The 27,108-nt window shown below is 34.5% G+C and overlaps 1 protein-coding gene across 2 annotated transcripts in view; it reads left to right on the top strand.

The window, feature by feature from the left end:
- The window catches only part of CIP2A (cellular inhibitor of PP2A), a 36,335-nt gene extending 18,798 nt beyond the window's left edge, over nt 1-17,537 (top strand). For both annotated transcript variants that reach the window (XM_058731498.1, XM_058731499.1), the window contains 10 exons: nt 931-1,030; nt 2,529-2,647; nt 5,737-5,932; nt 6,645-6,719; nt 6,816-6,926; nt 9,223-9,419; nt 11,588-11,701; nt 11,940-12,022; nt 12,839-12,978; nt 13,967-17,537. In XM_058731498.1, the coding sequence (XP_058587481.1) occupies nt 931-1,030; nt 2,529-2,647; nt 5,737-5,932; nt 6,645-6,719; nt 6,816-6,926; nt 9,223-9,419; nt 11,588-11,701; nt 11,940-12,022; nt 12,839-12,978; nt 13,967-14,137 (1,306 nt within the window). In that variant the 3' untranslated portion in view covers nt 14,138-17,537. The remainder of the gene's footprint in view (nt 1-930; nt 1,031-2,528; nt 2,648-5,736; nt 5,933-6,644; nt 6,720-6,815; nt 6,927-9,222; nt 9,420-11,587; nt 11,702-11,939; nt 12,023-12,838; nt 12,979-13,966) is intronic.
- The last annotated feature ends 9,571 nt before the right edge of the window (nt 17,538-27,108 follow it).

Consider the following 27,108-nt stretch of genomic DNA (forward strand, 5'->3'; position numbering starts at 1 on the left):
CCTTTTTAGGAGGTTTTTTTGACATTGCCTCAGGAATTATTTTTATGTTCATTTTAACCAAAAAGCATGGAAAAAGAGTCATTTTATTATGAGGAAATTAGTAGTTTTTGTGCTAAAAAGGTTGTTCTTTTCACTGGCATGTCAGGACTTTCATTTAAAGGTGGATTTTCTCTGATAGTGATGAGATTATTTTATCCCCCTCCTCCCTCATGAATTAAGTCCATTAACAAGTCTTTAGTGAGGACCTGCTAAATGCTACATACTGATTTGTTCTGATTTCCATAAATGTCACAATTGTCAATAATTTGTGATCCTCAAGAACAAGGATTACCTTTTTTTACTTTTTTATACTGCCTTGTGGTACAAGGCTGAAAACATGGTTTAGTGTATTGGTATTTAGTGTATTAGGTATTCTACACCACTTAAGGTTGCCCTTTATTGTTGATATTCCAATGACAGAGCTAAGAATTAAATAGGTCATGTTGTCAATGCTGCTAGTAATTTGGAGCAGAAAATTGAAGCATGCTGGTATCTGAGTTTAGAAAAACAAACACTGTCTAAACTTAGACTATTAATGCCAATTTGTTTTTTTGGACTTGGGTTATAAGGATGCTGGTCTCTATTGTATTTTTACTTCCCAAAAGAAACAATACTTTGGTACGCCTAGGTGGCTTAGTTGGTTAAGCGTCCAACTCTTGATTTCGGCTCAAGTTATGATCTCGCAGTTCATGAGATCAAGCCTATGTCGGACTCAGCATGCAGAGCCTCCTTGGGTTCTCTCTCTCTCAAAATAAATAAATAAAATACTTCATCTTCCTGAGGTTTAGAAACAAAAGTGTTGGTTTTTCAGAATTTTCTTAGAATTATGACAGAAATAAATCTCTAAGCAGTTTTTTAGTTATCGAATTGAAATATGACTTATTTTTAAAGCAAACTTGCTGCTGATGTAGTTTTGAAAACTCTTGATTTGATGAACAAGCTTAAACCATTGGTTCCTGGCATGGAAGTAAGCTTCTACAAAATCCTGCAGGTGAGTTTAAACTCTTCAAATATTGAAGTTTATTCATACATAAATGCTTCCTAATGTGTGATTTTCTGTTTTAATATTCTTAATCTTTAGAAAATGTTTCTCTTAGAATTGGCCATCAGAAGACAATTGTTAGTTGTCTTAAGTAGCTGTAATGTTCCCAGTATATGATGATTTTACATAGTTTTGCAGAAATTGAACATAAATGCTTCTGATTCTAATGTATGGGCTGTTTATGATAGTAGTGCTTCCTCAGCCTTTTTCCTTTCTTGTGTCCTACTTCAGGTTTGTTTATTTCTACTAGTATTGCAGTGAAGAGGGGGTGGTATTTGTTTTGGAGTTTTTGGTTTTGGTTGGGGTTGATGAGGTAGGATATTAAGAGGATAAAGGACACATCTGGAAGAAAAGGACTTGATTGTGAATGATAACAGGACGAGAGAGGGTGTGCAGAAAATCGCTAACTCACAAATTTTGATGATAGTAGTAGCTGAATAAGAGCTCTAAATGTTTACCTTGATAGCCACAAAACCTGACTTACATGTGTGAGTTAAGTTACTATAATGATTTAACAAAGATGGCTCCGGGCCTGTATGGAAGCCAAAACTGAAACCTTACACAGGTGCCACTTACACACTCTGAGAGCATAATGCTTAAGAGATGGAGTTCAGATGTTGACTCCACCATTTATTAGTGTGGACTTGAGGACTTGAGCAGTTATTTCACTTCTCTGAACCTCAGTTTCCGTAACTACAGAATGAAAATAATGATCCCTCTCCATAGGAGCAGTTACAAAGAGTTACCATGAAGGTTATGGAGATAAAGCCCAGCTCTTAACATGGTTCTGTGGCCTTCAATTGTAACTGAGTACTTACAAGACACTCAACATAGTAAAATGTGGATAATTATAAAGGATTCATATTTTAGTATTTTTCTCTGTTAACACCTTAAAAGTTGAATCAAACTGATTTTTATGTCCTTTAGGAGATGTTTTTCAGAGTAAATTATTTGGGGCTTACAGTACTAATAAAAAAAATATTTGCTGACATGAAAGACTTATGCTTTAAGTATAATTATTTCAGTTACTAAATTAGAATTTTTTTAGTTAATTTGAATTTTATTCTTTTGACTTTAATTGGAAATGATTAGTTATTATTTCTTATAGCCAGATTTTGTTTTTAAGGGTAGCTGGACAAACAAAATTCAAAAATCAGTCAGCTATGGATGATATTTTAAATTCATCCAAATATTGAAAATATGATTTTCATAGGCACAACAAAACCATTCAAAACTTTTGCCAGAAATTTTTAAAGCTAGTGTTCATATTGACTGTGTAGATGACTATAACTAGGTAAAGGCTAATGAATACATTCGAACATCACGTAGAAACTGTTCACAATTTGCCTAGAATTATTTTATGATTTAGCTCTATTTACTCATCTTGCTCTAAAAAGCCTGACATTATTCTTTCTGCTTCTTGTTTTCTGGTTTCTGATTTACTTAGGATCCACGCCTGATTACACCCTTGGCTTTTGCTTTAACATCAGATAATAGAGAACAAGTACAGTGTGGATTGGGAATACTATTGGAAGCTGCTCCACTGCCAGATTTTCCTGCCTTAGTGTGAGTTGTAGTCATTTGTGGTATATCTCTCGTGGTTCTGGAATATCCTGCTATGTTTCTTTGGTAGTCCTCAATACAGATAGATTAGAAAATTTGTGAATTAAAGACATTGTAACAGTCAGTAATTTTTCAAGTGATTAAAAGAAAACTTGATTCCAGTAACTGAAAAGACCAGGTGTATACTCAGGGAAAAACTACATTTAGGTGGTTAAATATTTTATCCAGGCACTATGCCTCTCTGTCTCTCAGTTGCTCTATTAACATAGCAGCTTCTGAACCATGCTTTACATCCTATCAGTTTATTTCTTACAAGATAGAACAAGTTTCCCTGTGTTAGCTGTACTTAAAAAAAAAAAGGTAAAAAGACATTTAGGTTAGATTTGAGGAAAAACTTCCTCAGCTTAAGGGTTGTAGGTAACCACAGAATTGCCAGAGGATATGATGAGAACCTGCTCTAAAGGATTAAACACTTAATAAAGAACATAGCTTTTAGGACTAAAAAACTACCAACAAAAACAAAACAGAAAAGAAAACAAAGAACTTTCCCAGTTGTATAAATGATAAGTCTAAGCATCACTCTCATTGACCAGATCTGGATCGTTTTACAGATACCAAGGGTTCAGCCGTAAAGAACTATGTGGACTGAAAGGTTGGGTGCGGTGGTAGTGTTCCTAAAGAAAAATCCTGTGCTTTTTTTCAGAAAGTGGAATAGATAATGGCCAGGCAGAATTGTCCGCTATACTCATTAATTTCAAACATTAAGAGAGTATTTGCTGTTATGTTTGAAAAAAATTGAGATTTTCGGGCTCTCTGTAAACTAAATGGTTAACCAAATGTCCAGTTGTGTTCTACTTTAATTTTAAAAAATTTAAGGGGCTTGGGGCACCTTGGTAGCTCAGTCGGTTAAGCATATGACTCTTGGTCTCAGCTCAGGTCATGATCTTCCAGTTCATTAGTTCAAGCCCCACATCTGCACTGTCAGTGCAGCGCCTGCTTGGGATTCTCTCTCTTTCCCTCTCTGCCTCTCTCCTGCTCACTCACTTTCTCTCTTTCAAAAATAAATAAACTTAAAAAAAAACATTTAAGTGGCTAGTATAAATGAATTTGCAAAAGTGGTTTGAATAAACTGAAGCAAGTTGATAAGCAGGTAAGACATTCCTGTATGCTGGCGTTCTGAAAACTATAGCCAGCAGGAAGGCTGTAGATAAAGTTCTATTGCAACAAGAACATACCCATTCATTTTCATATTGTCTGTATTTTCTGTGTCTACATTCATGCTATGACATCAGGATTAGGTAGTTGTAACTATTAAGCCTAAGATACTTACTGCATTGTCTTTTAAAAAGTTTGCTAACCTCAGCTATTTTCTTAACTGACTTAGCAAACTCATTTTTCAGAATTAATAATTTAAGTAATCCTAAATTAAGAGATTAAGAACTATGGAGAACAAGACCACATAATCAAAATTGTCTTCATTTTATAGTGAATATTTTTAAACAAATAAATGGACAAATAGAGAGCTTCTCAATTTAAAGATAGAAGTGGTCTGGGGGCACCTGGGTGGCTCAGTCGGTTAAGCATCTGACTTTGGCTCAGGTCATGATCTCGCGGTTCGTGAGTTCGAGCCCCACATCAGGCTCTGGGCTGTCAGCTCTGAGCCTGGGTCCTGCTTCACATTCTGTTGTCTCCCACTCTCTCTGGCCCTTCCCCTCTCAAGCTCGCTCTCTCTCTCTCTCTCTCTCTCTCTCTCTCTCTCTCTCTCTCTGAAAAATAAATGTTAAAAAAAAATTTTTTTAAAAGTGGTCTGTGAAGCTGCTTCATTTTGTGGTGGCTTGGTTGCTCCAGCTTTGGTAATCTGATATAAAGGAAAGCCCCTGTGTTTCAGAATGGAAAGCTTCAGCTTCACTGAAAATGGGAGTCTTATCCTCTGTCTCTGTATGTGAAATCTACCACTTTATATCTTGGCTGCCCCATTCTTACTGGTGTCGTCTGTGTTTCTCTTTTGACACTGTTTAAGGTATTCATTTGTTTTATTTATGTCTGTTTTTGCCTCTGTTTACATCATCTTAGTTTAATAAGGTGAATTCATATGCTGGGTGGGCGGGTACATAAGTAGGTTTTTGGTGTATGTTTGTTTTATTTAGACATTTAACAAACATCTGGTGAGGGCCAGCAATGTGCAGGCCCTCTAATAGGCATTTTTTTAAATTTTTTTTTTTTTAACGTTTTATTTATTTTTGAGACAGGGAGAGACAGAGCATGAACAGGGGAGGGTCAGAGAGAGGGAGACACAGAATCTGAAACAGGCTCCAGGCTCTGAGCTGTCAGCACAGAGCCCGACGTAGGGCTTGAACTCACGGACCGTGAGATCATGACCTGAGCTGAAGTCGGCCGCTTAACTGACTGAGCCACCCAGGCACCCCTCTAATAGGCATTTTTGATACTGTAGTAAATTAGACCAGGAGCCACTGTCATGTGGTTTACATTCTAGTTGGGATACAAGTTTAAAAAATTAAGTTTCATAATGTGCACTTCACTGTGGATGGAGGGGCCTTTCTGAGGAAGTGAATTTGAACTGAGACCTGATGATAAGAAGGAGGCAAGTCTATGCAGATCTGGTAAAGGAACAGCTCATACAAAGGCCCTGAGGCAGGAACAAGATATGGTAAATAGAAGGGGCAGAATAGTCAGGTTGGTGAGAAAGTACTGACGAGAAAGGGCAAGACTGAAGGACATAGGTAAAGGACCGGTGATGTTGTCCATGGTAAGAAGGATGTTCTTACCAATAGCAATATCACTGTACTTAATTTTTACAATTAATCCACACTCAAAGACCAGTTCCGGTGCCTCCAAACCAGAGGTGGAATTGTCATTATAAGGGGTTGTAACTAGAAAAGAGTTTCTTCTGGCAAATTTTTAGGATATTTTCCAAAATTTGGCTTCATCATAAACTCCAAGATTATTTGGAAAACATGTGAAGGCTTATATTCCCAAAAAGATCCATTCTAGAGATTCCCTAATTCTATACTAACTTTGCCTTTTGCTCTATTTTTTGTAATCATTTGTTTTTCTTTTTGATTCCAATTCAGACTTGGAGAAAGCATAGCAGCAAATAATGCCTATAGACAACAGGAAACAGAACACATGCCCAGGAGAATGCCCTTGCAATCATTAAATCACAGTGTTCCAAGATCGGTAAAATGTTTAACTCCTCCACTTTTGAAAGCTAGAGTTCCTGGATTGAACATTGAGGAATTAATAGAGAAACTACAGGCTGGAATGGTGGTGAGTGGCAAATAGCCGTTATAAATGGGATTCTGCGTGGTACATGACAACTAAATATCAGCCCTGATTATAATATTTATTTAAGCAACTTTAGATGCAAATTTGAGCAATGAAACCTTATCTTTTAATTTTTTTTTTTTTAACGTTTATTTATTTTTGAGACAGAAATAGAGCATGAGCAGGGAAGGGGCAGAGAGAGAGAGGGAGACACAGAATCTGAAGCAGGCTCCAGGCTCTAAGCTGTCAGCACAGAGACCCATGCGGGGCTCGGAACCACGAACCATGAGATCATGACCTGAGCCGAAGTCAGACGCTTAACTGATTGAGCCACCCAGGCATCCCGAAACCTTTCTTTTAATATGAAAATAACAATATTCCAGAAAGTTTGGAAAGAAAGAAAAACATTAGCCATAAAATTATAACATTTTAGCACAGCAATCATTTTTCCCCCTAGTCTTCCCTGGGCAGCCCACCCTTACCCCTCTATTACCTCCCATCTAAGAAATATATCCCACAAGCATATCAAATCCTACCCAGATACTCTTCTGCAATAACCAGGTTAGTGAAATGTTTGTGAACCACCTGATAGGACATTCGTATTTTTTTACATTGTTACTCATCAAATTTTAATGATTTAGTTTCACATTAGACATTTATTTTTTTTATTTTGTTGAATGTGAAAGCTTTCTGATTTTTGACTGTTAAAACTTAGGTAAAGGATCAGATTAATGATGTGAGAATATCTGACATAATGGATGTATATGAAATGAAACTGTCCACATTAGCTGTGAGTACAAGCTCGTTTTAATTATATGTAACTGTTAAGCTTTATTAAAGGTGTTTTCTGGGAAGTGATAAAGATTGATGGTATGTTTTCTTATAGTCCAAAGAAAGTAGGCTACAAGATCTTTTGGAAGCAAAAGCTCTAGCCTTGGCCCAGGCTGATCGGCTGATTGCTCAGTACCGCTGCCAAAGAACTCAAGCTGAGACCGAGGTGTGGACAATACAAAGATCTAGCTGATAAGTGGAAAAATAAATGAAGTAGTACATGTACAAAACTGTGGTTCTATTTTTGTTCCTGTATTTGAAGTAAACCGTTCTCAGCATTTGACACGACTGTTCCCTCCATCTTGAAACCCTCCCCTGTTTAATTTTGGTCACAACGTCAACTTCTGGTTTTCTTTCTGAATTAATGGCTATTCTTTTTCTGTATCCTTTATGAGTTTCTTTTTCTCCACTCAACCCTAAAATACTGGCTTTTCCCCATGATATGTTCTAAGCCCTTTGCTGTTAGGTAGTCTATGGTTCCAGTCATTACCAGAATGTTAATGCCGCCAATTTTATGTGCTGAGCCAAGATCCTTTTTGCTCAGTAGTAAATGCTTCCTATACAGCTCTGTTTAAAAGATAGCAAATACTTCCCATTCTGTATAACCAGTCCTGAACTCAGCAACCTTTTTAAAAATTTATTCTTTTTTGTATGTTGTTCTGAAGGGTTTTCCAGACAAGAAACCTTGAAGTCACACAGTTACCTTCTGTAAGGAGTCCTTTACCAAATCCAGTTGATTCTACCTTCTAAATATTACTTTTTTCTGCCTTCTCTCTGTTCTTGCCACTATTTGCTAAGGTCAAATCCTTCATTTTTTTATATGAAAACATAGCAGAGCCTATACTTCCTACCTTCAGGCTGGAGCCCTCTTCTCAACCACCCTCCCCATGCATCCCAAGTCATCTGTCTTGTATTTTGTTCCACTCTCCCTTCTTCCTCCACAGTGAGCCCTGAGGCTGTAATCTGATTTTATTGCTTCTGTGTTAAATACTCTGCAGTGGCTATCCATTTTACTCAGAAGAAAGTTTAAATTCCTTAGTTTGGCACACAAGGATTCTAACTCATTCCGCATCTCCTGGCATTTCTGTGCATTCTCTGCAGTCAGCTATATTAGATTACTTTGCAGTTTCTTACGCAGTTCTGTTACTTTGCAGTTACTTGGCATACTCTTAGGTCTCCCTGTCTTTTTACTTGCTCTGCCATGTCTGGAACACTTTTCCTCTTTCTCTGCCTAACTCCTAATAATCCTTCAGGTTTCAGTTTACCTCCATTTCTTAGGAAGCTTTCTCTGGTCCTCTTCTTCCCACACTTGTGAAAATTGTATAACCCCACCTCGATCCTTGATGTCAGAGACTATTTATCTCCCGGCCCCAGCAAGCACCATACTCAGGTGCTCAGAAAGTTCGATATTGTGCTGTGTGCATCATTAGGAGTAAGAACTTACTGCAGTAGTATGAAATTTCCTAACAGACACAAATGGAATCTCAGCAGTTTGATATCATTTGTAATGAATTATAATAAAGTCATTTGACTTTTGAGAGAAGCGTTAAAATCAATGATACATAGAATACCTTTAGAGTCTTAAGTACAGATATTTTTAAAAATATGAATAAATATAACCATATGCTTTTCTTTTGACATAGATTCATTTGTCTTGACTAATAGCATGTTGAATTTATCATAAATTCCAACAAAAAAATTAGTGATATTAAAATCATTTTGTCCTCTCCCTTCCCATAGCGCATTCTTATATTCTATATCTGTTGAACATGTCTTGCATTTTATTGGAGAACTTAATGTTTTACTCATTTTACTGGAAAGACTTATAAAAATAATAATGGGGTATTAACTGTTTTATAGACTGTCATAAAAATATAGAAGGGCTTAGGTTTTTATCTGTCATTTCAAAATAAGAGTATTTCTCAGGCTGATGAATGGTGGGGAGAGTTCACTTCTCATTCTAGTTTTCTGTTTCTTTAATGTTTCATGTCACAAATACTTTCATATTAAATTTAGATTGTATTCTCTGTGTTGATTTTAAGCGTTTTCTTAAACATCTGTGATATGGTTAAGATCTTATTCTTAATTCCTACCTAAAATGGAGAAAACTGATTTGTATAAATTTTATGGTTTGGAGTTGATGGCTAGCCCCAAGGAGCACACTTACCCTTTTAATTGAGTGATGTATGTAGAGCTACCTTCATGCTGTTATAATTGTGTTCATTTCTGTGAATCTGACCATACCAAGATTGTTCTGGTCAGAACAATTTATTAAGTAAAAAACTATAACCGTGTCAGATTTGTTAGAACTAGTTAAATAATAAGTATGTGTGACTAATAAAACTTTATATAACCCAATAGATGCTAGCCTATTAGATATTTGGTAAACCTTTTAAATTGTAGAAACTGAGCATATTATATACATGGTAGAAAAGCCTCTGTTCTGTTTTGTTTGTTTTTAGGCACGGACACTTGCTGGTATGTTGAGAGAAGTTGAGAGAAAAAATGAAGAGCTTGGTGTGTTGCTGAAGGCACAACAGGTTGAATCAGAAAGAGCCCAGAGTGATATTGAGCATCTCTTCCAACATAATAGAAAATTAGAGTCTGTGGCTGAAGAACATGAAATACTCACAAAATCCTACATGGAACTTGTTCAGAGGTAAATGAATAAAGTAAATATTTCTGTGTAAAGTTAGAATCTAGAATGAACACACAGCGTTTTGTTTTTTTTTTCCTGTGGTCCTAAAATCCTTTTGTAAGCATTCCTATGTTCTGATAATTCCATAAGTTAAGTAGTTGGCAGGAAACTTACATCACAGGTAAATGAAGTATTGCTTACTCAAACTCCGGGTCCAAGTCAGAAACAATTCAGGTCTCTTTGTTTTTTTTTTCCAGTTGACTGTACTTTTTTCATGTATTCATGCAGTCATTAGTCATCTGAGATGTTAGCACCACAAGAACAAGTTGAGTCTGCTTTGTCTGACAAAGTCGAGTCTGACAAATCCCTAGGGTCTGAAACAGTACATAGTTACCACAGTTTGTAATAAGTTGAACCATTTAATGGGCCATTTCTGCAGATCGAATGTGTTGAATATTGCATAGTATTCAGCCTAATAGCATGGAAACTCGGATGTTAGTGTTTAAATCATTGCTTAATTTGTTGTCAGCATTTCTCCTTAATGTCGTTGAATATGGTTTACTTATATGTATGACTATATATGTGGAATAAATTCTTATAGGTGAATTGTTGGTTAAAGGGTATGTGTCTTCAAATTTTTGATGGATTGCCAAGTTTCCTTCCAAAAAGGCTACAGTAACTTACATGCCCACTAACAAAATGTGAGATTGTGTTTTACTCCTTTGTTGAAATTTTCTATCTTTTAGGTCAGTTTTAAAACTTCTGAAATATAAAGAAGACCAGGAACAGTTATGTGTTTTCTACCAAACAATAAAAATTAAAACATTCTGGTTAACGTGTTCTTTGTTTTAACTTACATTTTAAGATGGGTAAGATTTGAAAAAATGTTTTGTCTACGCTATTAATACAGAGATACAGAAAATTTTAACTCTGCAAGGTCCATGTGCTCATTTGCCCATCAGCTAAAATGAAGTGTAGAAAATGTATAGCATCTAGAAAATTTGTGATGCTAAAATATCCCAAATGGGATATTTTCTCCCAACAACTTGCTCCAAAGTTTGATTGTTTTAGGCAGCCCTGACAGAGTGGACTATTGTTGTTAAGTCAGGGTGTGAGAAAAAGTAAGCAGTGGTCCCAGAGAAATACGTGGTTTCCAGGAACTGCTGATGTTCAGATAGTGAGTAAGGGGCCAAGAGGTAAAACTCCTGCCTTAAAGGGCCATGTGGGTAACAAATAATGAAGCTGGCTGGGGAAAGATCATTTATAATGGTAGAGACTACCTAAAGGCATTCAAATTTAGAATTTTATTTTTTTTAAGTTTACTTATTTTGGGAGAGAAATGGAGTGTGTGAGCAGGGGATGGGCAGAGAGAGAGGGGGAGAGAGAAAATCCCGAGCAGGCTCTGTGCTATGAGTGCAGAGCCTGAAGCAAGGCTGGACCTCAAGAAGTGTGAGATAATGATGTGAGCCAAAACCAGGAGTCAGACACTTAATTGACTTAGTCACCCAGGTGCCCCCAAATTCAAAATTTTAAAACTGTGTGGGACAAATAAAATACTTCTGGCCAGATTTGCCCAGTGCCACTAGTTTGTACTTAATGACGTGAAAAGGACATTTTATACTTAAGATACTTGGGTGTCAAAGTATCACTTTAGAAAGTATTTCTGTGTTTACTTTGCAGGCAAAATAAGCAGGAGTATTAGATGCAGAGCTCTAAAGAGACCAGAGAAGTTTTGTGTCCTCAACCACTTTGTTGATTTGACATTTTTAATTAAACATATATTATGCCCAAGAGGCTAATGATGGCAGACTTAAGTTTTATGTTTTAATAGACTTCATCATTTTAGAGAAGTTTTTAAAAAATTTCTAGACCTAACTATAAAGATAACTATATAGCAAATTATGTAAGGCATTGTTATCTGTAAAATAAAGCTCTATATCCATAAATATGAGGTAAATGCCCTGCATATTTTCTTTTCATAGTAAATATTACCTCCAACATCACCCAAAACATATCTTTAATATCTTTTTGAGTTACTATTCTTTCTTCTTGTCTTGCTTGTTCATAACATTCCTCTTCTTTCCTTCAGTGTATGCAGTTTGATTTGAAGAAATAATAAAAGGACACACAGTGTTTTCCTCATCATATGTTTGCCTCCATAAAAATATCAACTCATCTTGTCTTTTCAGGAATGAAACCACCGAAAAGAAGAATAAAGATTTACAGATCACATGTGATTCTCTAAATAAACAAATTGAGACAGTGAAAAAGTTGAATGAGTCATTCAAGCAACAAAATGAAAAGTAAAATCCCTAGTTCTTAATTCTAATTATTTTGGATTTTTCAAAAACAATGATTCCCTTTATATAGAACATTATTTTTACAGATAAATTAATAGAATTTTAACTTATTTTAGATATAAAATACATTTTTGGCAAAATGTGAAGGTGATTATCATTCTTATTAACTGTCTCATAAAATACTTTTTGGAGAGAAAAAAATATTTCCTTGATGTTTTCTTCTATATTTTTATAACTTCAGGACTATTGCCCAATTAATAGAGAAAGAAGAACAGAGAAAAGAAGTACAGAACCAACTAGTAGACAGAGAATGTAAGCTAGCAAGTAAGTAGCTTCTTATTTAATAAATTGTCTATATTTTAACATACCTTGTGTTGGAAGAAAAATCAAAGCATGAATGGTTTTTTGCTTTTTCATTATTTTCTACTTCTCTCATTGTTTTAAACATTAAATCACATTTTAAACAGCTCCCCTTTTCTTGCCATAACATTTTACAGAGCAGTTTAGTTAGACTGATTAAATTGAAAAAGCAATATATATATTTTTTTAATCTGGGAGTTAAGGAAAGGATTCTTTTTAAAATGAGTTTTAAAAGAATGTAACAGCAGGTGGCAGTGCTAGGTAATTTTTAGTTACCAGCTTCTCAATAGTAGTAGCTCTGAAATCCACAAAAAAACATTTTTGTTCTAACTCACTTGCCTTAGAATACAGACATCTGCCTATATAATTTTCATACTTTTCTCCATCTCTCTTCTAACCTTTGAGCTCTAAGGTTTGTCTTTCCCCTCATTACTATATGTGTGTGTGTGTGTGTGTGTGTGTGTGTGTGTGTGTGTGTATACTCTGTTCCTATTATATATATATACATATATATACATATATATGTATATATATATAATAGGAACAGAGGAAAAGGGAAAGACATGGAGATTTGGCATTTTTTAATACTGGCATAGGGGATGAGTTAGGTGGTGTTTTTTATTAATCAAATACTGTAAAACTTTTATTTCCAGCAAGATATTTCCTCATGTTCCTAGTTGTCGTTTTTTTGCCCTAATTACGTACTGCCTAATAAATTTTTTCAGGGTAACATCAGTTATAGGACTTCTGGGCATATAGCTGACTCTGTTTGTTTTTAAGATATGCAACAAAAAACAAAAGTACAAGAAGAAAAGATTAAAGCTTTGCAAAAAGAAAGGGAAGATAAGGAAGAAACCATTGATATCCTTAGAAAAGAATTAAACAGAACAGAACAGATAAGAAAAGAATTGAGCATTAAGGTAAGAATCTGTTGAGTTCTCATTTATAGTAAGTCTGATTTTGTGAAAAAGATGAATTTGGGTAAATTAAAGTTCTACTTAGTAATTGCATTTAGAAGATACTATAATCTCAAAATTGACAATTGTTTTATTATAAAGACTCTCTTCACAATGTGAAAGGTGATTTCCTAAAATCACCAAAACTTTATTAAATATATATTCTGTGCCAGCACTTAACTTCTTTTAAGTAGGCAAAGAATACCTAAAGGGATTCCCAGTTCTGGATGCCAAATACATCCACATGTATAATTGTATATGGCTGCATCTCCGTTCTTTTAGGAGTAGTTCATATTTGTTCAGAACTTTATAATTTGCAAAGGACCCCTTGAAACATTTTTCTTAATCCTGCTAACACATATATTAATATATAATTATCAATAAGTATTTTAAACCTACAAATGAAAGTGAGTCTTGAGTTACTTGCTCAAGGTCAGTCACAAAGCTAAGTGGAACAGTAGACATATGCAGTATTCTGAATCTGGTCTAGTCTCATTCCACCTGTCCTGGTTGTTTATGTGTGGTAGCTGTGAATAGTGCTTTCTGGCCCATCTGCTACCAGGAAGATGAGGACTAGGATTGAATGACCATTTGAACAACCACAGAGCACAAATGACAGAAGAGGCATAAAATTTAATGCCACATTTACCAATTTCCTGGTTCTCCTTTAATGTGGTTATCTTAATAGTGATTCCAAATTGTAATGTGTAATATTTTCTGCAAAATTTCAGCTGCTAATATTGACTTAAAAAGATACATTGAATGTGTTTTTCCAATCTGTATTATTTATAATTCCTTATCTTAAACTTACTATATAATTTAACTAAATTTGTAATGTGTCCTTTGACATGGTTGTTTTACAAATGAAAATTAGAACATCTTAAGATACCTGTGAAGGGAAGACATGCTAAGTTGTTTTCCTCAAATCTTCCCCTTTTCCTCAATTCTTTAGGCTTCCTCCCTAGAGGTTCAAAAGGCCCAATTAGAAGGTCGTTTGGAAGAGAAGGAGTCGCTGGTGAAACTTCAGCAAGAGGAGTTGAACAAACACTCTCATATGATCGCAATGATCCACAGTTTAAGTGGTGGGAAAATAAGTCCAGAAACTGTGAATCTCAGCATATAGAAGTTATGTATTTATCTTCCTGGGGAGGTGTGGTAGAGAAGGTAATTTGTGACCCCAGAACAGTAGTAGATTATTGTCTAATTATTAATTTAGTAAAGAACGTGATCTGATAAATATTTTTATTTGGTCTTAAAAGTTTTACTTTCTGTTTCTGGCTTTTATTGCTTAAAGCTATCTTTCATTCTTATATTAGAATATTTTTCTTGACCTCCATTATTGTTTTTGTAAAGTTTTTCCATTTTCCTTCTGATTTTTAATTTATTCTCATTTGTAATTAGATTTTAAATCAAACTTTCTTGATTTAACAATCCTAAAGATTAATAAATTGAAAATACAATTACTAGTATAAAAAGAGAAGGCATATTATTGCCAGGGAAATTTTTTTCTAAATAGCACAAAAGAAAATTCAGTGAATTTAAAATAATTTTGTTACTGCATTTAAAATACAGTACGATATATGGTATTAGTTCTAAATTTGAAAAAATATAATGAATAGTTACAAAAATAATGTATGAAAATTAGAAAATATCTGATGTGTTAAATGAATACATTGTCACATAAAAAACACTATAGTTTGTACAATTATGAATAGCCTTAATTTTTAATCTTTTTAAAATGTACTATGTTGGTATACCCATATCATTTCCAATCAATTATGAATTTCTTTTGATTTACATAAGGATAACTTGGATTCCACCCTTGCTACCTATTCAGAAATCTGTTATATGTTGTTGATTCTAATGTCAGTTGCATTTAATATATTGCCTTTCATTGAAATAGTTTTTAATTTGGCCATTTAATTTTAAGGCATAGTTTAAATATCCTTATACATGTATTTCTTTAATACAAAGGGATTTTTTCAGTACTCTTCATTTGAATCAAATGTTCTAAGTGGTGTTTAAAACAGAAGAGTTTTTATATCGATATTTGGTTGATTTTTATTGCTACTTTTTATAACCATTAATTTTGCTTAGTGTTTTCTTCCCTATTTATATCTTCCTGTGACTTAAGTTAACTTATATTTACTTCTATTTTTCAACCATAATATACCTGAAATTATCTTTAGAAATTAAATATATTTTCATAATTTGCTAATTACATTAAGTGTCAAACTATAATAGTTTTACATACTTGGATACATTTTGTATAGTTCTGCAGATTTTAAAAACAGCATTGTACAGAGTAACATGTTTTAGATTGTTGTTTTATAAGGGGTACATTCTGTTTCTCTCTTGAAATTGCATGCAGTTTCAATTTTACATGAAAAAGTGTTTAAATGGATAAATATGACTGAAGAATAAAAGGCTTTGTAAAATAAAAGAGAAAATTCTATAAATAAACCAGGGGTGCCTGGGTGGCTCAGTCAGTTAAGCATCTGACTTTAGCTCATGTCATGATCTCACAGTTCGTGAGTTTGAGCCCTGTGTTAGGCTCTGTGCTGACAGCTCAGAGCCTGGAGCCTGCCTCTCTGCCCCTCCCCCACTCACGCTCTGTCTCTCTCTGCCTCTCAAAAATAAAAGAAACATAATAAAAAAATAAATAAAATAAATAAACCAAACCTCTAGGGAAAATCAAACTATCTTCACACTTTAGACACTTTTAAGACACTGAGACTAGCCCAGAACTGCCCAATAGAACTTTTCATAATGATGTAAATGTTCTATACACTGTCCAGTATCATAGCCTTTAGGCACATGTGATTGTTTTTAAATTTTTTTTAATGTTTATTTTTGAGAGAGAGAGACAGAGCACAAATGGAGGAGTGGCAGAGACAGAGGGAGAAAGAATCTGAAGCAGGCTCCAGGCTCTGAGCTGTCAGCACAGAGCCCGACACGGGGCTCAAACTCCCAAACCATGAGATCATGACCTGAGCCTAAGTTGGAAGCTTAACTGACTGAGCCACCCAAGTGCCCCTGCCACATGTGATTTTTGAGCACTTAAAATAAGGGTAGTGCAACTGAAGAATTAAAATTTTAACTGCCATACTGCTGGATGGTTCAGATCTAGTCCATTTTTCCAAGTATGCATTTACTTAAGCCACTCAATTTGCCTATTCTTAAAGATCTATATAGACAGAGTCCATGTATTTTTTAGTAACCTTTTTTTAACACAACAATTTTAATGAGTTATTCCTTATCTTTTTTCTCTAAAGAGAAAAAATTGTACTTCAGCTTTAAAGGTGAATACTAATCATCACCCACTTCATTTCTTCTGTTTATCCTAGTCTTTCTCTCTCTTGTAGCATCTTTCATATGGTTGCTATTATTTTTCTTAACCTTAGTATGTTAAGTACTTTTTCTATTTTTTTTTTTTTCTTTTTAGGTCCATACCTCAGATTAAAATAGTGTGTGTGTGTGTGTGTGTGTGTGTGTGTGTGTGTGTGTGTGTGTGTTTTAAAAAATTTTAGTTTAAGCAAGTTTGAGCCACTACCAAAGAGTTTTACAAATGATTTCTGTATATATGACCACTTCCTAGTAGAGAAAATGAAACTAAATAAATGCATCATTATAATAGAATTACTCAAATTCTCTTAAAAAAATTTGCTATGAGGAGTTTATCCAAGTGTACATTACACAGTTCTTTTTGCCATTTACATTTGCCACTTGAACAGATACGAGCTTCTCTTAAAATTTGGCTCATTGAAATTTATACTAAACTGCCTAATGTCAGGGCAAAACCAAATACTCATTAAAACTTAATCCTGTGTTTTGAGAGTAGTTTGTCAGATTAATGTCCTTTTAGTTGTTTCTACTTGTTATAAAGACTAGTTATTTATGCTAAGGATGTAATGAGACTGTCTTAAGACTGTTGGTTAAATGAAAATGTTTGACTTTCAACTTCTACCCAAGGCTCATGCACAGGTGTTAAAGTACGTCTAATCAAGGTATATTCTCTAAATCTCATAACCTTATTTTAACTTCTTTTCCTCTTTTCAAATAGTTATGAATTGTGTTTACAGCCTTGCTTCTGATTTACCTACTGATGAATCAAACACATACCTTGTTTGTGACTTAATTACTTTATAGGAGTCAGCAAACATTTTCTGTAAAGGACCAGATAGTATTTTAGGCTTTGTGAGACATATGGTCTCTATCACAACTACCCAGTTCTGTGACTGTAGCAAGAAAGCAGCCATAGACAGCAGGTAAATAAATAGGCATTTAGAATAGGCATATAGAACTGTGTTCTAATAAAACTTTACTTACAAAACTGTCAAAACTTTGCTATTGTGTCTCTTTATCTTTGGTAAACTTTGGCTTAAGGTCTGAGGTCTATTTTATTTGATATGAATATAGCCACTCCAGCCTTTTAATGTTTTCTGTTGGTCTGGTATATGTTTTTGTATCCATTTACTTTTAACCTGTATCATTATATATAAAACTTATGATTGTAGACAATACATAGTTGAGTCTTGCTTTTTTTTTTAATCTATCTTGACAATTAAGTCCTTAACTTTCACAGTCTGCTTGGAGTTAATATTGTACTACTTAGTATAAAATTGGAGAAAACCTGCAACTGCATTGGTCTTCTTATCCTCTCCTCTTCTTTTATGCTATATATGACATATATCTGTATCATTAACACCCAAAACAATGTTATAATTTTTCCTCTAAATGACTATATGGAAATATATCTGGCTCTCAACATCATAATATATTTACCTGTTTACCCACAAGTAGTATCTTCATTATAACATTATTTTACTCTTTTGAAATAATTAGTAATTTGTGGGGAGATACTGCAAGTACCCTGTTTCTTATACCTTTCACCTACAAATCTCAGCATCCACTGATAATTCTTGCCTGGAATACGTTGTCAGTTACTCTGATGGTTGCCACATTTTTTAACTTGTTTTACTTTCTAATAGAAAAAAATTGGACATTTTGGTAATATTGTGATATACTGGGAAAAGCAATCAAAATTACATCATCTATTACATCACTGACAAAACTAAAATATAGTACTTACAGGTTTACACTTAACAGAGTGTGTACTTTTTGTGTGTGCATCTTCTCACAAGCCAAGAATTTGAGATTTGCTTTCTGTAGTTTAAGAAAATAAATAATAGGTATGTTAGGCATGTGGAATTTTTTTTTTTTTTTTTAACCACAGGGCCCTTTGGATAGTATTTTCCTTCCCAAACCCCCTAATCTTGTTCACTCGCCTTGGTTCTCTCCATGATCACCAGTAAATACTCAATGCATATTACCCATAATGATAAGTCTTTTGGATTAAGAAACAAATTGTATATTTTCTGCATTCACTTTAACATTCAAAATAACTAATTTTTAAAAATGAACACATGAAAATGTGACCTATGCCTTTAAAAGGTAAATGGTTAATTTTTTAATAATGTACATAATGAACCTGATAAGTACTTGAAATTGTATGCTTCGTAATCCGTACATTTAGGGGAAACAAAAATTATGGGTTTCTTTGAATCTGCAAATCACTTTGAAATCTTAAAAAAATCTTGCTCTATTCAGCACTTTGTAGCTAATTGACTTTCTTCCTGTCATGCCTGTCATGAGGCTTGTTTTGTTTATGCTTTTGTTCATCTAACCATTTGAAAATACCCCAAGAAAACTTAATTATCACCAGGAATGAGAGGTACCATACTTCTCAGAAACCAGCTTTTCTTCACGTTAAAATAGCCCATCGTAAAGGTCATTAGATGTGAGGCAAAGTAACTTTCCTCTCAAGTAAACGCATTTTTAGTTAATTCCCCAAGGACCCAGTGTTTATATGCTCTTGGTATCTTTAAAGACGATGGATAATTCTTAGAATATACAGCAAAGAGCTTTTTATGTAAGGTCTAGCCAGTGCTGCACAGAAAGTGACATTTTCAAAGTCAATAGAGTAGGTTGGGTTACAGTTTCATTATGTTATTAAAAACTAATTTTCCACTAAGTAGCTGAGCATTTGGCAGGGATTTAGTAGTGAACATGATTCTGCCTCTCCATTACATTATCTGCACTATTCCAAGAATTATATTTCATCTCACTAATCTCAAAGAGCCAAAAGATACAATGTATTAGAGTGGCCTTATGCTTTTCTCAAACTTCAAATAAAAGGGCTTATGATTAGCCCTAGGAAAAGACAACACTGTTCACGTTCAATTAGGCAGGATTTCATTTACCCACAAATAAAAAATAGTATTAACTACAACAAACTAATTTGTATAAAACCCACAGTTAATCAGAGCATGTTAGAGCTGAAAGGATTCTTAAAGAACAGTAAACCCAGACCCCTTGTGTTTCAAAAAGATTTAAACTTTATATTACATTTTCAGAAGAGAAGCCCGGAGAGTCAAACACAAACAGATACGTGATTAAAAAATAAACATGTATTGGGGGGGCACCTGTGTGGCTCAGTCGGTTAAACGTTCAGCGTTGTCCCAGGTCATGATCTCACAGTTTGTGAGTTCAAGCCCTATTTCGGGCTCTCTGCTGTCAGCACAGAGCACACTTCGGATCCTCTCTTCCCAACCCCCCTCTGTCCCTTTTCCACTCACTCTCAAAAATAATAAATAATTTTTTTTTAATAAATAAACATGTATTATGGACAATTGCACTTCTAGGAATTTAAGGATATTCAACAAGATTTAGAATGTGCATTTTGACGCTATTGAAAAACAAAATTGGAAGCAACCCATGTATACAGTGTAAAATACATTTAATAAAATAACAGCCTTTTGAAAAAAATAATAAAATGTGTAGGCACATGGAAAGAGATCCTGGAAAAAGGATGGAAAAAGCATAAAACCAGACTGTAAGCAATGATTCATATATCTGCATATCTTTAAGATATATTGGTATGTATAAATATAAATGATAAACTGGTTGCCTTTCAGTAGTGAAATTATTTGAATTTGTTGTTTATTTACATTCTAAAATTTTTAAATGTTACTTTAAAATTTTCAAAACCATGTTTTAAAACCTGAGTTTTGTAACCACATCAAAATTTAATTTCTGACTTTATCTAAGGAAAATTTCGTCTACAAAATGAAGATAATACATACTTTGTAGTGTTGTTTTTATTTATTTAAAAATACAAAATAAAGCTGGTGGCTTTTAGTAGTTTCTTTGTAAGTACTTACCTCCCTTTTGCGAGAGAAATAGGGTAGAAACCTTTATTTCCTTTGTCCTCAGTTTCTTATTTATCATCAGACCTATGGCCAATTGTAGAAAGTAAAATTAACAGGAAAGATTCTGCATTTTCAAGACTGTGCAGGGTGGCAAGGTTAGTACTAGGAGTTAAATCTTCAAAGTATTGTCTACACCTAGGGTAACTTCTTGACCAAAGCTAGTCTAGGTTGCTCTCTTACCTAATTTATTTTTACGAAGTAGCTATTCTAAGCAGTGTTAAGTAAACCATTTTTCTCTTTGAAAGAGACATTTTCCATGCTTTAAATCTGCCTTCTCTTGGGTGTCACAGGCTTCTCCAACTAATGCATATAATCTACAAAATTCATTATGAAGTTGTACATTGTTATTTTTTAATTTCCTGGAAGAGATTGAGGAAAGGGCATGGTTGAAAAAAGTTTGCCAAATGTTAATAACAACACAGTATGTCTAAGACTTGGATCCTGTTATCTTCCTAGCTCTTTTGACAGATTTATGGACACTAAGAGCATACAGGCTTTAAAAAGATACTTAGCTACTTAAGCCATCATATATGTGTAATAACTTCAGTCAGTTTCCACTTAATATAAATCAGAGTTTTCCTATTTCATCTTAATATTTCTATTGAGAAATGTCATTTATATATTAGCCTCTTAAAAAGTCCAAAAATATTAGGGCCATGTATCTCAAAGTAAAGATGTATGCATTGTGTTTACAGAAATAAAATAGCAGCCATTAGTTGTAAGATCAGGAATAATAATGGAAAGTTGTCTGGAATCAAGAGGAGAATTAACAGTAATAGACATTTGAGGCTGGCTGTGTAAAAACACTTTAATAAGCAAGGTCACCTTGAATTACTTAGACCTGTATTTCATGCAAACACCCTTGAGATTAGACTAATTGGAGCTATGACTTGAATTGCTGCTCTCTTTGAACTACTAATCTAAATAAGAGACTTGAGTTATTAATGATGTGGATTGATCCAAGTAGTAAAACATTTCATTCAGTGATGATTATAATATTAATCAAATGTATTTATGCCCATTTTGCATCTGTCCCGTCTGTAGGCAATAGTATCACCTTAATTTTAACAACTGTAAATGGAATTCTCTACTTGGGAATGGGGCAGCGGTAAGGAATAGATTATATAAGCACATGGTTAGAAGTTCAAAATTTAAGAAGAGATACATGGACTTCCAGTTTCTACTCTGAGAAGCAAAGTGCTTGAAAATTTTTTCTCCCACACTCACAATGAGAAAAAAGCTGAACAAACTGAAATGACTTTATTTAGATTCATCAGTGAATTGAGGTCACAGGACTAATCACCACCTCAAAAACTGGAGTTAGGTGAATACAGAGAATATAGATCAATTTACCTGAAGCACAAGCATGGTAGGAACACCTGAGTGGTAACTTTGATGAATTGCTACAGACTTGGGTGAACTAGCTTGACAGTTTATCAATCCTTAAGAGCATCCATACTTTCAGTGTCCTGAGTTTTACCTCTGGGAGCCTCACCAGGTTCTAGTGAAGATCAGAGAAAACTCCTCTCATGTTTGGTCAGAGGCAGAGAGAACGTAATCCTTTTGAAATTAGCAGAGAGCATTCTTAGCAACATAGTAAAGGTTTACCCAACAAAGAAAAGCTCTGGAGCCTTATCCAACTTGGAGGAAGGAGAACTACCCAACTCCAGTCCATTGGAATCTTCAAGTCTCAACTAAGGGAGAAAATTTTCTGACAAGTATTTGTAGAGGTTATAGCCGTAAGGCACAGGCCTACTAATTGTAAGTGATCATCACTACTGAGCCTACGAATATGGGAAGGATAATAAAGGAATACTACAAACATCTCTGTGACCACAAATTTGATAACAGATGAAATGAACCAATTTCTTGACACAAGCTACTAATTAATATAACAGGAGAAATGGATACTCTGAATAGGACTATATTAAAGAAATTAATTACTAGCCTTCCAAAATAGTATCAGGCCAAGAGGGTTTTACTGATGAATTCCACCAAACATTTAAGAAAAATGATACAAATGCCCTATAATCTCTTCTAGAAAATAGAAGCAGAGTGATCACTCCTTGTCATTCTATGAGACCATCATTACCCTCTCACCAAACTCAGACATTACAAGAAAGGAAAGCTGCAGACTGATATCTCATGGACATAGATACAAAAATCATCAAGTTGAATCCAACAGTGTATAAAAAGAAATGAGCTATCAAGCCATGAAAAGACATAGAGGACATTTAAATGTATATTGCTAAGCAAAAGAACCCAGTCTGAAAAGTCTGCCCTGTATGATTCCAATTATATGACATTCTGGAAAAGTAAAAACTATTACAGCAGTAAAAATAGTGCTTGCTGGGGGCAAGTGGGGAGTAGGTAGCAAGGAAAATGGATAAATAGTTACAGGATAGACATTTTTTAGGGCTGTGAAACTATTGTGTATGCTACTGTAATTGTGGGTACATGACATTAATTTGTCAAAATCCACGGAACTCTGTAACATAAAGAGTGAACCCTAAAGTAAACTATGCACTATGGTTAATATATCACATTGATGCATTAATTGCCAGGGAGTGGGGTGAGTATATGGAACTCTATCTGCTTAATTATTCTCTAAATATGAAACTATACTTTAAAAACATCTTTTTTTAATGTTAAAAAGAAAAAAAAAAGATACATGGTGATATTATTCTTTTACCTGTCTGTTGGCCATCCTAATTCCCTTCCACAGAATCCTTGACCTGTTGTGAGTTTCTTTAGCCTTAAAGAGAGGTGTAATACATACAAACATGTATATACATGTATATTTGTTTGGTGGGTTACACAAATGAAAGCATTCCACACATAACTGTTTTATACCTTCCCTTTCTCACCACATGATACCTAGGAAAATGTTCTAGGGTTCTCATTATGGTGTTAAATTTTTCATGGCTGCCACACATGTAGAAAGGACTTTCTGTTTCCTTTTTTCTTAACTATTTAATCCCTTTCCATTTTTTCTATTGAGTTATCCACCTTTCTTTCTTATTGATTTGCAGGTAGTCTTTAGTAAGTAAAATTTCCAGTTATGATAAAAGTTGCAAGTTTTTTTCCCAGTTATTTGACTGACTTTTGACTTCATTGTATACAGATCTTCCTCAACTTATGATAAGGTTATGTCCCAATAAATTCATTGTAAACTGAAAACATCCAAGTTGAAAATGCATTTAATACACCTAACGCCCATATTTGATAGCTTAGCCTAGCCTACCTTAAATGTGCTCAAAACACTTATGTTAGCCTACAATTGGGCAAAATCATCAAACACAAAGCCTGTTTTATAATTGAGTGTTGAACACCTCACTATACTGAAAGTGAAAAACAGAATGGTTGTATGTGGATGGGTTGTTACCTTTGTGATGCCGTGGCTGACTAGGGGCTTTGGCTCACTGCTGCTACCGGCATCACGACAGTGTCGTACCTCCCATCGCTCTCCTGGGTGAAGGCCAAAATTCAAAATTTGAACGAGTTTTACTCGTTCAAAAGAGTGTATATCTCTTTTGCACCATCATAAAGTAAAAAAATAGCTCTAAGTTGAACCGTTGTAAGTTGAGGACCACCTGTACATTTTTTGTATGAAGAATTTTTTTCCAGTTTTTTATCCTCCATAATTTTTGTTATTGTATCTTGATAATGTTTTAAATTTCACAGAACTGGTCTCTCCTTGTTTTTTATTTGAGAAACTTCCTGAATGTGCTTGTTCATTAATTTTTTTCCATATTAATTTAGGATCATCTTGTCTAGTTAAAAAAATGGTTGACATTTTCATTTGATTAATATTAGATTTATAGATTACTTTAGGGAGAATTGACATTTCTATATTGTTAAATCATCTTTTCTAAAGCATAATATACCTCTCTATGGGTTTAAGTTTGTTATGACCTTCAATAATATTTTATTTGTATATAGTTTTTGTATACTTTTAAGTTTTGACTTTTGTCATCTTTTTACCCACTATATTTTGTGATATATTTAATCTTTCACTTTTCATTCTGCTTTAGATCAACCAAAAGTTTATTAATCCATTTCAAAGAGCCAGCTCTTGGATGTGTTTATTATTTCTATAACTTTTCTTTTTGCTAATAAAATTTTTTTTAATGTTTATTCATTTTTTACACAGAGACACAGAGACAGCGTGAGTGGGGGAGGGGCAGAGAGAGAGGGAGACACAGAATCCCAAGCAAGCTCCAGGCTCTGAACTGACAGCACAGAGCCCGATGCAGGGCTCAGACTCACAAACTGTGAGGTGATAATCTGAGCTGAAGTAAGACGCTTAACCTACTGAGCCACCCAGGAGCTCCTCATTTTTCTTTTTATTAATATACAATTTCTCATTTTATTAAAAATTTTTAATTGTGAAAAATATATACATGTAGAAGAGTACACAAAACATTACATGCTATTCATGATATATAACAAAGCAAAACACCAGTAAATGACTACCAAAGTTGAAAGTCCCTCATGCGCCTTCTCAATCTCTGTCTTCCCTCCTCCTCAAAGGTAACTACTGTAGAGCTAACAACACAGTTGTTTTACCTGTTTTTAAACTTCATATAAAAAGAGTCATCAAATATGTATTCATTTGTATCTTTCTTCTTTCATTCAACATTGTGAGATTTAAAAAAATTTTTTCATCCCTAAATCTGTCTCTATGATATTTAAATATAGTTGACTTTTGTGTGTTAACCTGTATCCAGCCAACTTGCTAAGATTACTTACAAGTTATTCATCTACTCTTTTGAATTTTTATATATACTTCCAATCGTCTTGAAAAGAATGACAATTTTCTTTCTTTCCAATTTTTATACTTTTCATTTCTCTTTATCATTTTATTGTACTTTGTCAACCTATTAATTTTTATTTATTTATTTTTTTAAGTACACTGTAGCCCCAATGTGGGGCTTGAACTCAGGACTCCAAGATCAAGAGTCCCATTTTTACCAACAGAGCCAGCCAGGTGCTCTCAACATATTTATTTTTAAGACCTCTAATAAAATGTCACTTTGAATGGACATTTTAATGTCTTTCCCAATCTTGAAGGGTATGAGGTTAACATTTCACCATTAAGTATAATTGATGTAACTGTTGTTATTAGAAATGCTTTATGAGATTAAAGAAGTTTCTCTTTTTAGTTCAAAAGAATTTAAAATTTTTATTAAATGTTTTCTCTGCAAGGGATATAAGTAGGATGGGCTCTCTGTTCCCATTGAGCTGACAGAATTTGAGCTTCGTATTCCTGCAATCTTAGGCTCTGCTGGATTGAAGTGTTTGGTTCCCAGAGTAAAATTCTTTCATCAAGGGATACAGTAAATGTTCTGTTAGACTGGAAGTTGAGACTGGCACCTGGCCACTCTGAACTTCTAAATGCCAGTGAACCAAGAGGAAAACCCATCACCCACCCTGCCCTCCCTCCCACCCCCCATCAACCCTCAGTTTGTTCTCAGTTTTTAACAGTCTCTTATGCTTTGGCTCTCTCCCACTCTAACCTCTTTTTTTTTTTTTCCCTTCCCCTCCCCCATGGGTTTCTGTTACATTTCTCAGGATCCACATAAGAGTGAAACCATATGGTATCTATCTTTCTCTGTATGGCTTATTTCACTTAGCATCACACTCTCCAGTTCCATCCACGCTGCTACAAAACGCCATATTTCATTTTTTCTCATTGCCACGTAGTATTCCATTTTATATATAAATCACAACTTCTTTATCCATTCATCAGTTAATGGACATTTAGGCTCTTTCCATAATTTGGCTATTGTGGAAAGTACTGCTATAAACATTGGGGTACAAGTGCCCCTATGCATCAGCATTCCTGTATCCCTTGGGTAAATTCCTAGCAGTGCTATTTCTGGGTCATAGGGTAGATCTATTTTTAATTTTTGAGGAACTTCCACACCGTTTTCCAGAGCGATTGCACCAGTTTGTATTCCCACCAACAATGCAAGAGGGTTCCCGTTTCTCCACATCCTCTCCAGCACCTACATAGTCTCCTTATTTGTTCATTTTAGCCACGCTGACTGGAGTGAGGTGGTATCTCAGTGTGGTTTTGATTTGTATTTCCCTGATGAGGAGCGATGTTGAGCATCTTTTCATGTGCCTGTTGGCCATCTGGGGACTGGCCATCTTCTTTAGAAAAGTGTCTTCTGCTCAGTGTATTCATGTCTTCTGCCCATTTCTTCACTGGATTATTTGTTTTTTGGGTGTGGAGTTTGGTGAGTTCTTTATAGATTTTGGATACTAGCCCTTTATCCAATATGTCATTTGCAGATATTTTTTTCCCATTCTATCAGTTGCCTTTTAGTTTTGTTGATTGTTTCCTTTGCAGTGCAGAAGCATTTTATCTTGATGAAGTCCCAATAGTTCATTTTTGCTTTTAATTCCCTTGCCTTTGGAGATGTGTCCTGTAAGAAATTGCTGCAGCTGAGGTCAGAGAGGTTTTTTTCCTGCTTTATCCTCTAGGGTTTTAATGGTTTCCTGTCTTGCATTCAGGTCCTTCATCCATTTTGAGTTTATTTTTGTGAATTGTGTAAGAAGGTGGTCTAGTTTCATTCTTCTGCATGTCACTGTTCAGTTCTCCCAGCACCATTTGTTAAAGAGACTGTCTTTTTTCCATTGGATATTCTTTCCTGCTTTGTCAAAGATTAGTTGGCCATACATTTGTAGGTCCAATTCTGGAGTCTCTATTCCCTTGGTCTATGTCTCTGTTTTTGTGCCAATACCATGCTGTCTTGATGATTACAGCTTTGTAGTAGAGGCTAAAGTCTGGGATTGTGATGCCTCCAGCTTTGGT

Source organism: Neofelis nebulosa, chromosome 5 (genome assembly GCF_028018385.1).
Source record: "Neofelis nebulosa isolate mNeoNeb1 chromosome 5, mNeoNeb1.pri, whole genome shotgun sequence".
Taxonomy (NCBI): domain Eukaryota; kingdom Metazoa; phylum Chordata; class Mammalia; order Carnivora; family Felidae; genus Neofelis; species Neofelis nebulosa.